Source organism: Pipistrellus kuhlii, unplaced genomic scaffold, assembly GCF_014108245.1.
Source record: "Pipistrellus kuhlii isolate mPipKuh1 unplaced genomic scaffold, mPipKuh1.p scaffold_m20_p_19, whole genome shotgun sequence".
NCBI classification, from domain to species: domain Eukaryota; kingdom Metazoa; phylum Chordata; class Mammalia; order Chiroptera; family Vespertilionidae; genus Pipistrellus; species Pipistrellus kuhlii.
This window is the reverse complement of record NW_023425504.1, coordinates 18128957-18141265: the sequence shown is the minus strand read 5'-3', so window position 1 is coordinate 18141265 and position 12309 is coordinate 18128957. Positions and strand designations below refer to the sequence as shown.

The window sequence follows — 12309 nt, the reverse complement described above, 5'->3', positions numbered from 1 at the left end:
CCCGGCAGGGCTTGACAGGGGTGGGGACAGCAGGTCTGGGTCTCCCGTGATTTCTAGGCGCACATGGGTGGGGGGGACTTGACTATGACAGGAGGATTTTTATATACATTTTACTAATTTTCTTTCATCTCTTACACTTCTATTATAGAGAAAGGGCAAATAGCAATAAATATTTCCTCTAATTAATTCTCTTTTAATGTGCACAAATTTCATGCACCAGGCCTCTAGTATTAAATATTAGGATATGAAGCAAGGTGAACTCCCATTACTGATGGTGGGAGTATATTTAAAATAATTTGGCAGTATCTAGTAGAGCTGAGGTTAATCGCAATCTAGAACCCAGCAGTTCTACATTTAAGTATATATCCCACAAAAAACACATGTTTATATATATCAAGATATTTATAAGAATGTTTTCATTGCTAAAAACTCAAAATAACAAATTTATCAATAGCATAAGAGATCAACCAATTGTGGAATCATCTTAAAACTATGAAAATCAATGAACCACAAATACTTGCAAAAACATGAATGGATCCTAAAAGACACAATATTGAGCAAAAGCAGCCAGATAAAATAGAATACACACCCTATGGTTCCAATTATATCAAGAAGAAACTTAAAATTATTGGGTAGTAAAACTGTAAATAAAAACAAGGAAGAGAAAGCCATAAATGTCAGGACAATGGCTACTTCGGGGAAGTAAAGAGGAGTAAAATCAGCAAGGGAGGTTATGTTGTCTTGACCTGGATGTGAGTTACATAGGTGTGCATCCTAGAGAGTCTTTAAACTTTTTTTAAATATATTATATTGATTTTTTTACAGAGAGGAAGAGAGAGAGATAGAGATTAGGAACATTGATGGGAGAATCATCCATCAGCTGCCTCTTGCAAACCCCCTACTGGGGATGTGCCTGCAACCAAGGTACATGTCCTTGACCGGAATCCAACCTGGGACCTTTCAGTCCACAGGCCGATGCTCTATCCACTGAGCCAAACCGGTTTCGGCGAGTCTTTAAACTTTACATTTAAGTTTTATGCATTTTCTATATTTTTTTTAATTTCACAATTTAGGAATAAAAATACAAGGTGTACAAGGCTCTAACAAAAAAGAACCGTCTCTCTCACAATTGATGTTTCTATCTCCTCCTCCTCCTCCTCTCCCTCCTTCCCTCCCTCCCACTTTCTCTTAAAAAGATCAATGGAGCCGAAACTGGTTTGGCTCAGTGGATAAGAGCGTCAGCCTGCCTACTCAAGGGTCCCAGGTTCGATTCCAGTCAAGGGCATGTACCTTAGTTGCGGGCACATCCCCAGTAGGTGGTGTGCAAGAGGCAGCTGATCGATGATTCTCTCTCGATGTTTCTAACTCTCTATCCCTCTCTCTTCCTCTCTGTAAAAAAAAAAAAAAAAAAAAAAAAAAATCAATAAAACATAAAATAAAAAAAATCCAAGATGTACTTGGTATGATTAGTTTAAAAAAAAAAAAAAAGATCAATGGAAAAAAATATCCCCAGGTTAGGATTTTCACCCTCTTGGTAAAATCAAAATAAGTTTTTTTTTTTAAAAAAAGAGAACCAGTGAATGCAGATGTTTCTATAATCAATAAAATAAGTAATTTTTAAACTTATGTATTTATATATCACACCTAAGGTGAAATATGATGCTACATTATAATCATCCACAAAGAGATTATCTACTTTGCAGATTATCCATGCCCTTGAAGCTCACTTCTATGTCTTCTGATTATTTCAATCCTCCATCATCAGGATGAGCAGTTTAAGGTTGTTAAAAGTCAGTCAACTTTTCCTGGTCAACAATTCACTTGCAGGTCTCACAAAATTATTTTCAAAACCAAAGAATGAAAAGGTTTTGCCAATGGAGAACAATTGTTAAATTAAATCTCATAACTGGAAATATAATTTAGTTTTGTTTTTAACCAACTCCTATTTTTTTTTAAATTTCAGAGAACACCGTAGAAATGGTAAATTACCCCTGGCTGGTATGGCTCATTTGGTTGAGCATCTTCCTATGTCCCAAATGGTTGCCTGTTAGATTCTGGGTCAGGGCACAATGATCCTGGGTAGGGGACAGGTAGGGGGCAGGTAAGGGGCCTGCAGGAGGCAAGCAATCAATGATTCATTCTCACATCAATGTTTCTCTCACTCTCCCGCTCTCTCTTAAAAAAAAATCAATAAGCCCAGACAGAGTGGCTCAGTGGTTGAACGTTGACCTATGAACCAGGATGTCATGGTTTGATTCCGATCAGAGCTCATGCCTGGATTGTGGTTTTGATCCCCAGTGTGGGAAGTTTACGAGGCAGCCAATCAACATTCTTTCTCATTGCTAATGCTTCTATCTCTCCCCCTTCTACTATCTGAATATTAATAAACATTACTGATGCTTAATTTTAAAAAAAAATTAATAAAAACTATTTTTAAAATTAAAAATTTCATCTGGAATAGGAAAGCAAAATCAATCTTCCTCCTAGTAGGTAATACAAAAAGATCATCTACTTCAGACTAGTATCAGAGAATATAACCTAAAAATGTCTGCAACCTAGCTCTTTTGTCAAGAGTAATTATATAAGAAAGTACCGTATTTTTCGGACCATAAGACACACTTTTTTCCCCCAGAAGTGGGGGGGGAAAAGTCCCTGCGTCTTATGGTCCAAATATAGCCTACACATATACTTTAAAAAAAAAAAAAGTTTTTTTACCTGCCCGGCTCTGTGTGGTCTCTGTTTGCTTGCCCGGCTCTAAAATGGTTCTAAATGCTGCTGTTTACTTTACAGGGTTGATTACATGTGTTTATGACTATGATGTTGGGTTTTAATGCACATAAAATATTTTAGGACACTATTTGTTTCAGAATCTTTTTTTCTTCATTTCCCTTCTCTAAAAACTGGTGCGTCTTATGGTCCGGAGCGTCTTATGGTCCGAAAAATACAGTACATCAAGCCCTAGCCAGTTTGACTCAGTGGATAGAGTGTCGGACTGCGGAGCAAAGGTCCCAGGTTCAATTCCAGTTAAGCGCATATACCTTGGTTGAAGGTTCCTCCCCAGCCCGGGCCCATGTGCAGGAGGCAACCAATCAATGTGTTTCTTTCACATCAATGTTTCTCTCTGTCTTTCCCTCTCTCTAAAAAAATCAATGAAAAAAATATCCTCGGGTGAGGATTAACATACATACATACATACATAAACAAACTCAACTGGTTTCCTCTTAAAAAAAAGTATATCAAGACTGCTTCGATATTTTCTATAAAGTATTAAATAATTTCCCCATATAGTAAGCTGTCTTTGACAGAAGAACATAATGAAATCAAGTAACTCACCTTTCACTTTGTGCCATAAAAAACAAGGCCATATCACAAACAAGCAAGCAAGCAAGCAAGCAAGCAAACAAACAAACCAGTAGCCATGTAGGTTGCTTGGTGTAAAAAAGAAAAACGATTTCTAAAAGAAACTTTCTAAAGGTGGCCTAGAAATTACTCTAGAATAGGGGTGTCGAATTCAATCAGAGAAGGGGCCAAAATCTAAAATCCAGCCTAAATCGCGGGCCGAATGGTTTACTGAACAGTCATAAACTGTCACTGTGATGGAAACGCAGCGGAGTGCAGTGATGACAGCGCGGTGCGGGCCACATTGCAAGGCCTGGCGGGACGGATTTGGCCCGCGGGCCTTGTGTTTGACACATGTGCTCTAGAATAAAATAGAGGTTTCTTTCATATATCTGAAAAATTGTAATTAAAAATCAATAAAAAATTTTTAAAAAAAGGCCAACTAGTCTTTATGGTAATTATTTGTGCTTATTCACATTTTTAGTAGCTTCATTTTCTGTTTTTTAAGCTTAATACCTATGTCTTTTGTGATAATCTTCCCAGTGAAGAGGGATTGGAAACGTCCAAATCCCACCTAATCTAATGATATAGTCATTGATACACAATTTTAAGAATTGAAATATAATGCCATCTTATCAGATACGCGACCACAAACATATTCATTAGCTTACAGATAATAATATCAGTATGAGTTAGTATTATCATCTCAAATATTTGCTCAAATTATGTAAGGAATCACTAAGGGGCAATTCACTTGCATAACAGATACTTTCACAGTATTTCCCAAGTACAAAACAGTTCTTCCTATGTTGTAGGAGAAAACTAAAAACAATCACTAAGAAATTTCCTCCAATCAATAGATTTGTATGTGCTCTTCTCTCTAAATAATACAGTAACAGAAAATCATGAAGTATCCTTAAAGAAACAATTAAGTTTCTGTATGCTACATGTTTCAACACCTGTTGAAACATTTTTTAGTACTCTGTCCTAAATGATTAGGAGAAAAACAAACTACCTCCAACAGTTAGCCATTTTCATATGACTTTAAAAATAACCAAATATTGCCGAAGCCGGTTTGGCTCAGTGGTAGGGCGTTGGTCTGCGGACTGAAAGGTCCCGGGTTCGATTCCAGTCAAGGGCATGTACCTTGGTTGCGGGCACATCCCCGGTAGGGGGTGTGCAGGAGGCAGCTGGCCGATGTTTCTCTCATCGACGTTTCTAGCTCTCTCTCTCCCTTTCTCTCTCTGTTAAAAATCAATAAAATATATTTTTAAAATAACCAAATATTTCACCTCAGTCCAAATTCAAATGATTATTTCAGTCCCTTAATAACCTCCAAATAATTGAGTTTACCATTTTTTCCACTTTTAATAGTTTGGTGCTATTGTAGAGATGGTGTCTTAGGTCCCTAAGAATAAAGACAGAATCTACTTTCTGTCATGATTTTGTGGGGGGGGAAATAAAATAAAATGTCTTATATTCTATCAAGGATTTAAGTATTTTTGTGAGTACTTCTTAACATGAATATTTGGTTTTCCATCTTAGTTGCTCCAATTTTGCAGTAAAAAAGGAAACACCAAATAAGCTAGAACTACTACTTTGATTATAATCAACATCTAAAAGTTGGTTTCACACAGAAAAAATTAATGTCAATCTGCACTTAGATTCTTAAAAACAGAACAAAAAAAGAGTAAATTTGGTTAAGCAAAGTGCTACCTCTATTATCACTGTTAGAAGAGAGATATAACCACAAAAATGAATATTGGGACACATAGTTTTATCTTGAAATATATGCATTTATGAAAATGAAAACATCCATTATGGAGAAAACAGAAGAGGAAGTGTTAAAAAAAAAAAAAAAAAGGCAGTAAGTTCCTGCACACAAGTGCATTAATAGCTCTCACTCTAACCTTAATATTTTAGCATTGTAGAATTTAATTTTTCTAATGAAGAGAGCCATAGTCTATAAAATCTAATATTGCTTTAACGCACATGTGTCAAACACAAGGCCCGCGGGCCAAATCCGTCCCGCCAGGCCTTGCAATGTGGCCCACACCTCGCTGTCATCACTGCACTCCGCTGCATTTCCATCACAATGACAGTTTATGACTGTTCAGTAAACCATTCGGCCCGCGATTTAGGCTGGATTTTAGATTTTGGCCCCTTCTCTGATTGAGTTCGACACCCCTACAATTTCTGAAGAATGCATTTCTCTTACCAAAAAAAAAGAAAAAAAACAGACGAAGACTAATAACTTGTGAATACAAGTCAAAATGAGAAAGTAATGCCAAATGAAAACTAAGACATGAAGGTTTCAGAAAAAGCTTCAGCTGAATTTAGAGTACCTTTATAGGAAAAGGAAAAAATAATAATAACCAAAAAAAATATTCAACTACCAAGACTAAAATTTCTTAGAATGATTATTTGCCACAAGGTCTCTCTTCCTATTTCCCTCCAACAAATTCAGATCAAACAACACTTAATGAACATACACATGTTCTGAAACATGTAGTCATTTAGCAGCAGAATAAAAATGGCAACCAAAACATTTGGCAATTAAATTTTAAAACATTATTATAACTACAATAATTACTAAGACTTAAAAATTATAATTCATACATAAATTTTTTAAAGAATCAAGTCCTTCAAACAGACAAATAGATAATATCCAACAAATGTATTTCAAAATTAGACTCAGTATTGACATGAGGCTAACATCTTCAGATTAAGAGCTTGTAACATAAACTCTACATCAAGGTTACTTGTAACACAAACAAATACTAAGTTAATAACTATGTTAGTAATTTTTACTAAAAATATAATTTCTGCCAAAACTGGTTTGGCTCAGTGGATAGAGCGTCAGCCTGCAGACTGAAGGGTCCCAGGTTCAATTCCGGTCAAGAGCATGTACCTTGGTTGCTGGCCCATCCCCAGAAGGGGGTGTGCAGGAGGCAGCTGATCGATGTTTCTCTCTCATTGATGTTTCTAACTCTCCATCCCTCTCTCTTCCTCTCTGTAAAAAATCAATAAAAATTTAAAAAAAAAAAAAAAACAATCTCCACTGGATCTACCAATACAGGCAAGTTTATTTGCTTAATCATAGCAAGCCCTATGCTAATATGAAAGTATCAAAAAACTAAAACTCTAATTCCAAACTTAAAGTGGTTAAATCCATATCCTGCATATTTCACAGTTTTGAGTTTGCAGTTAGATGTGAAACTTGTAAGAGTAGCTCTACGTGTTACTGAAAAGGACACTTAATAATTATGTTTTGGTAGTCCTCTTCTGTCTTGGAAAAAATCTTTTTAAGAGTTCTGTAATTTATCATGAAAAACAAAATCAGTATATCTGAAAGGTTAGGTAGGTATGTGATGAACCATTCAGATAAGCAAAATACAGGGTTTTTTCCTACATAGTTACCTAACAAACCTTATTCTTCAAAGCCAAGACTTTCCCTCTTAATAAGCAGTTGCTTTTCATGAGGCCCAATTAAGAATTGCCCTCTCTGAGTTGGGGGATGCAGGATTGGGTAATAGGGGAAATAAGGACACATATGTAACACCTTAATCAATAAAGAAATTTAAAAAAAAAGAATTGTCATCTCTTAAAGTTATAAAATGCCCCATATATCTCATATGTTGCTTTACCAATATGATGCTGAAGTTGACTAAAACTCCCAGAATAGACTTAGAAGTGACAGGCAAGAAATTAACTTCATGAAATCAACATAAATTTTTTAAAAGGTAACTTTCAGTTAGGTTAATGCTAATCTGCTCATTTATCTTGTTAAAAAGGAAAAATCCACTCTACATATAATTTTAAACATCGATCACATTCTGAAAGCCAAATCTACAAACAATTCACTAATAATTTGGTGGCACATTACCTTTGGGTTTTGTGTGGGGTTTTTCTGAAGAGAAGATATCCTCAAGGTTTTATTGTCACATAACAAAATATGAAGCTTATGACTAAATCACTTGCCCTTTCTCTTCTTATCTCCTCCCAGTTCAAAATGCTTGCACCTCTTAATAGCCAGCATTCTTAGATCTGCAGTTGGGCTCAAGCATTCAAGCCTCAGAACAATCTTCTTTGTAGTTTTAGGCTTTTTTGCTTAGTCTGTCCACCATAGCTGTTCTAATTCCTGTCATAACACCGCTGTCTCTGCACACAAAGAGAATCCTTGCCCTTCTTATACTGTTACATTGTGGGGTTGATATTTGCCACACTTCTTACAGAAAGTCCAGCGTGATGTAGGAATTTTCACTATGTTTCTGAGAGCACTATCAGCATGGAAAAAGCTTACCTTCATTTCAAGTTGCTGGTTTATTTTTAAGAGCCTGTTTTCAGACAAAGGAAGTTATGTTTTGTAATATAGTTACAATACCATTTGCAAGATACGAAAAAATCCAAGGTTAGATTATATGTAACAAAGTTTCAAATACAAGAAAACAAAGTATTTCACGGTGATGTGTTTGACTAAATTATTTCATTATGTCATACAACTAGCAACTTTAAACTCTCTTTACATAATAGAATACAATTATAAAACTGACTATACTGATTTGTATCTAATTCAAATTACATTCCACAAGCCATGGAATAACTATGCAGGGGTCCTCAAACTTTTTAAAGTGGGGGCCAGATCACGGTCCCTCAGAGAGCTGGAGGGCCGGACTATATGAACTACTAATTCCTACTGTAACACCTCGGCTGCGCTCACTGCCCAAAAAACCTGGCGGGCCGGATCAGACTCCTCTGCGGGCCGCATGTGGCCGTAGTTTGAAGGCGCCTGATAGATGTTACGTAAGTTTTGAGGCAGCTCTTCAATCACAGGAACTATGACAGCATAGATGGTGTAAATATACATAAAGGGAGTCCAAAACTCTATTTTTACTACATCACTGTTTTTCTCCAAAGGCTGCCAATCAGAAGCCAAGCAGAATTTCACCTCCTAGCCCTAAAACCACTCATTCCAAGGTGGGAGTAACAATAGTAAAACTGTCAAAAAACAGCTGGAAGGAAGAAGCTGACTAAGCTACAAACATGAGAGCACCTAAATAAGTAAGTTGGCTTTTAAAAGTAAACAATAGTGGCCCTGGCCAGTGTGGCTCAGTTGGTTGGGCATTGTCCAGTACACCAAAAGGTTGCCAATTCGGTTCCTGGTCAGGGCACAAGCCCAGGTTTGGGGCTCATCACCAGTGGGGGGTGGGAGCATGCAGGAGGCAGCCAATGCATTCCTCACATTGATATTTCTGTCTCTCCCCATCTCCCTTCCTCTCTCTAAAACTCAATAAAAGGTATTTTAAAAAGCAGTCAACAATGAACTGATTTATCCTAATCTAATATACATGAAGATGATGGTTTGGTTTGGTAACTTCCCATCCTGCCTTCCCTGAACACAAGGGACCTAATAGCTATGTGTTACCTAGCAGTACGAGGATTTAGAAAATGTTCCGAAGTTAAGAAATGAATATATATCTAATTGACTTCTCTTACAGTTAATAAGCTAATAAGCACTCTAAGCATATGCTAGAAAGTGTGGGGAGGCGGGAGGCAGGACAGTCGAACCAAAAAAAAATGAGACAGTCCCCACTCTTCAGGGATCTCTCTCAATTCGTTACAGAGTACCATAGATGAGTCAGGAACGAATTAATTGCTAACCTAAGTGGTACAGACTATAAGTGCAAGAGCTATGCAGTAAGTTTAAATATCTAAAGATTTAAATAGCTATCTCTTGAGCACTTATTATAAGCCAAGTGCTTCACAGGCATTATTTAGTCGACACAACACTCTTTTGAGTACTTATTCCCAATTTACTCAAGGGGAAACTGTCAAAGCCGTTAAGGAACCTATCCAAGGTCACTCAGCTAGTTAAGTGGCTAAGCCGGCCTCTTACTCAGCCAATCGAATTCTAGAGCTCACACAGTTAGGTAAAACAGTGAGACAGTGAGAGTGCCAGCGGGGGGAGTGGAAGGCGGGCTATAAGCAGCCGAGGTTACACGCGCACGGGTTCCCTGCGTTTAGTTTCATTCTAAGTAACGAAGTCCCAACTGTAAACTGCACCAGCAACGGTAAACAGACCACTGAGGGGAGAGGGAGGGGCAGTGGGCACGACGGTAAAAATGGCTATGAGTTCACGCTTCCAGGATCGAGCTGTCGCTAATAACGCGATTCAAAGAAGGAAACTAGAAATAAGCGATTTGGGTCTTGTTTTTTTAACCTAGGGTTTGTTTTGCCGCTTGAACCATTTTTTTTTTGTTTCCAAAGGGAGCGCTGAAATTTTGGGCAAGGAAACCTCGGGTATGACAAATGACTGCTATGCGTGCCTGAAAAAAAAAAAAAAGTTTATGACTAAACGAATCGCGTTATGCTGGGTGTTCGGGAACCTTGGAGACTTGCCAAAATGAGTCGCAGTCCCAGGACAAAATGGGGTTTAGGAAACATTTCATGACCAAAGTTGAGTCCCACACGAAATGGCTCTAAGGTGAAAAGACAGAGCACAGAAATGCCGGTAGGTTCTTCCGGGAAAGCGGCAACCCCTGCTCCACCCCTCCCCGGGCAGCGGCGCGGCGGAGGCCGGGCCAGCCTGACAGACCGCTCCCGGGAGGACGGGAAGGGAAAGCGGGGCTCCCCGCAACGCCCCGGTGAGGAGGGGGGTTCGGGGCCGTTCGCTCTCCTCAGACATCGGGCTGAGGCGCCAGGCTCCGACATGCGGAATCGAACGGGTGCAGAGGGAAGAAATCGGACGTGAGAGAGAGAGAGGGAAAGTCCGAACCTCCCCGGCGCGGCCCCGTGAAGAGAAAGGCACCGAGGGAGCCCAAGCGAAGACGGGGACAAAAAGGAAACGGAGGGGAGCGCGGGGACCCGAAGGGGCGACACCGGAGTTCCGCTATCAGGCTAACGAAAGGCGGGCCGCCGAGGGCTGAGGAGATTTCACGGAGGCCACGGAGGGAAGGAGGTCGGCAGTGGTTACCGGCACCTCGACTACCTCAGTTCGAAACTCCCTAGCCAGACGTCCACACCCGCCGCCCAGATGGGGGAGGGGGCACATCTCTCCCCCGCCCCCAACCTCCCCCAACCAGGGGGGGAACGCCGTGACAGCAGAGCCCGGCCCGGCCGTGCGCCCGCCTCCAGCCCCGACACTCACAATTCGCCTCTCCCCGTTTTCTCCCAGTTCTTTATCCACTCTACGGAAACCAACACCGTCGCGGCCGCCATCTTCCCCTCTCTACTAGCAGGAGCCCGGATGTGTAGCACGCGAGCGAGGGGTCAAAGTGAAGCCCCGCCCCCTGAGGATGCCGGGAACGGCGAGTTAGCTATTCGTTTTCCCGCCCCAGTCCGCCCGGCCCGCGGAAGCCCGAGGCCCCAGGGCCAGCGACGCGCCCAGAGCCGTGGGTCCCTTCGCGGGGTGACGTCGCGGGGCCGCGCCTTCCGCCTCCCCAGCCCTCACTTCCCCTTTCCCAGGCCACTGCGCAGCCCTAATCTTTTTACAAAGTATCAACACCAGGGAACGAATTCGAGCTTGTATTTCTGAAGAACCTAAAGTGTGCTAGACGCCGGGAATCGAAAAACAATCAAAAACAATAAACCGTGATGCCTAGGCTTCCCAAGTTTGCCGTCTGTGGGAAAGACAGTCCTATAAGCAGATCAATTACAATACACCTTGCTGAGGTAAAATAAATTTACTTTCAGGGAAGAAGTAACTGTATCAAACATGGTAAGTACAGGGAATACAATGTGGCGAGGAAAAGAGACATCAGCCCTGGGAACGCTTTGAAGCGCCCGTGCCACCAACACTACTGTCTCCATGCAATTGGCACATTAGGCAAAACTAGGAGATGCGAGTACCCTGAGAAACAACTTGGTTATATTGTTTACTATCAAAGTGTCTCCCATGCAACCCTAACCGAGGTTCTGGATTTGTCCCTGGGTCAGAGCAGATGTAAAACTCAACTAATGAATGCATGAATATGTGGAAGAACAAATTAATGTTTCTCTTTCTTTATTTCTTCCTCTCTCTCAAATCAATTTTTTAATTAAAAAAAAAACACAAGTATCTCCCGCCCACATGCTGTTTCAAAGGGTGAAATATCAATAGTAGTAATTTTACAGTGGGAAACCGGGAGGACACAAGTTCACCTGGGGATGAAAATAAGCTTCCCCAGAAATTAGAAAAATGGGCAGCATGTGCCTCCTGATAAGATGCTAAGAAAAACACTAACCAATTTTGTAGTATTCTTCATAACGAAAATTCGCATAGCCTAAATTTAATTATGAGGGAAACAAGAGGAACGGTCTACAAAATCTCTGCTTGCACTGTTCAAAATCGTCAAGTTCACTAAAGCCCAACTAGCGAAGCTCAGCAGTTGAGCATCCTCCTAAGATCCAGGCAGTCAGAGTTGGATTCCCTGTCGGGGCACAAGACTGGGTCCAGGGGTGGGATCCCGGGAGGGGGCCTTGCAGGAGGCAGCCAATCAATGATTCTCTTTCATCATTGATGTTTCTATCTCTCCTTCTCCCTTCCTCTCTCAAATCAATAAAAATATTTTTTTAAAAGACAAAGAACTGCCGAAACCGGTTTGGCTCAATGGATAGAGCAATGGCTTGGGGACTGAAGGGTCCCGGGTTTGATTCCGGTCAAGGGCATGTACCTTGGTTGCGGGCATATCCCCAGTAGGGAGTGTGCAAGAGGCAGCTGATCGATGACTCTCTCTCATCGACGTTTCTAACTCTCTATCTCTCCCCCTTCCTCTCTGTACAAAATCAATAAAATATAATAAAATAAAAAAAAGACAAAGAACTCTTCCAGATTAATGGAAACTACAGACATGACAATTGATCCCCAGCTGGAAAAAAACATTTTTTTCCCTTGCTAAAAAGGGCATTATTGGTGCTATTTTTTACTTCTTTGTTTGTTTATTTGTTTGTTTATTGGTTTTAGAGATAGAGAAGAAGGGGGAGAGAGAAAGA

The 12309-nt window shown here is 40.3% G+C and overlaps 1 protein-coding gene and 1 long non-coding RNA gene across 11 annotated transcripts in view; one reads left to right on the top strand and one right to left on the bottom strand.

Annotated features, from left to right (window-relative positions):
- THOC2 (THO complex 2) overlaps window positions 1-10605 on the bottom strand; it is a 126641-nt gene extending 116036 nt beyond the window's left edge. For all 10 annotated transcript variants that reach the window (XR_006742009.1, XM_045583549.1, XM_045583552.1 and 7 more), the window contains exon 1: window positions 10487-10605. Coding sequence is in view for 9 of the 10 variants with exons in the window: in XM_045583549.1 (XP_045439505.1) it covers window positions 10487-10557 (71 nt within the window). In the remaining variant the exon portion in view is untranslated. The remainder of the gene's footprint in view (window positions 1-10486) is intronic.
- On the top strand, window positions 9331-11889 carry LOC123652583. Its single transcript, XR_006742010.1, has 2 exons — window positions 9331-9639; window positions 10514-11889. It is a non-coding gene; the product is annotated as an uncharacterized LOC123652583 (long non-coding RNA).
- Window positions 11890-12309: the final 420 nt, after the last annotated feature.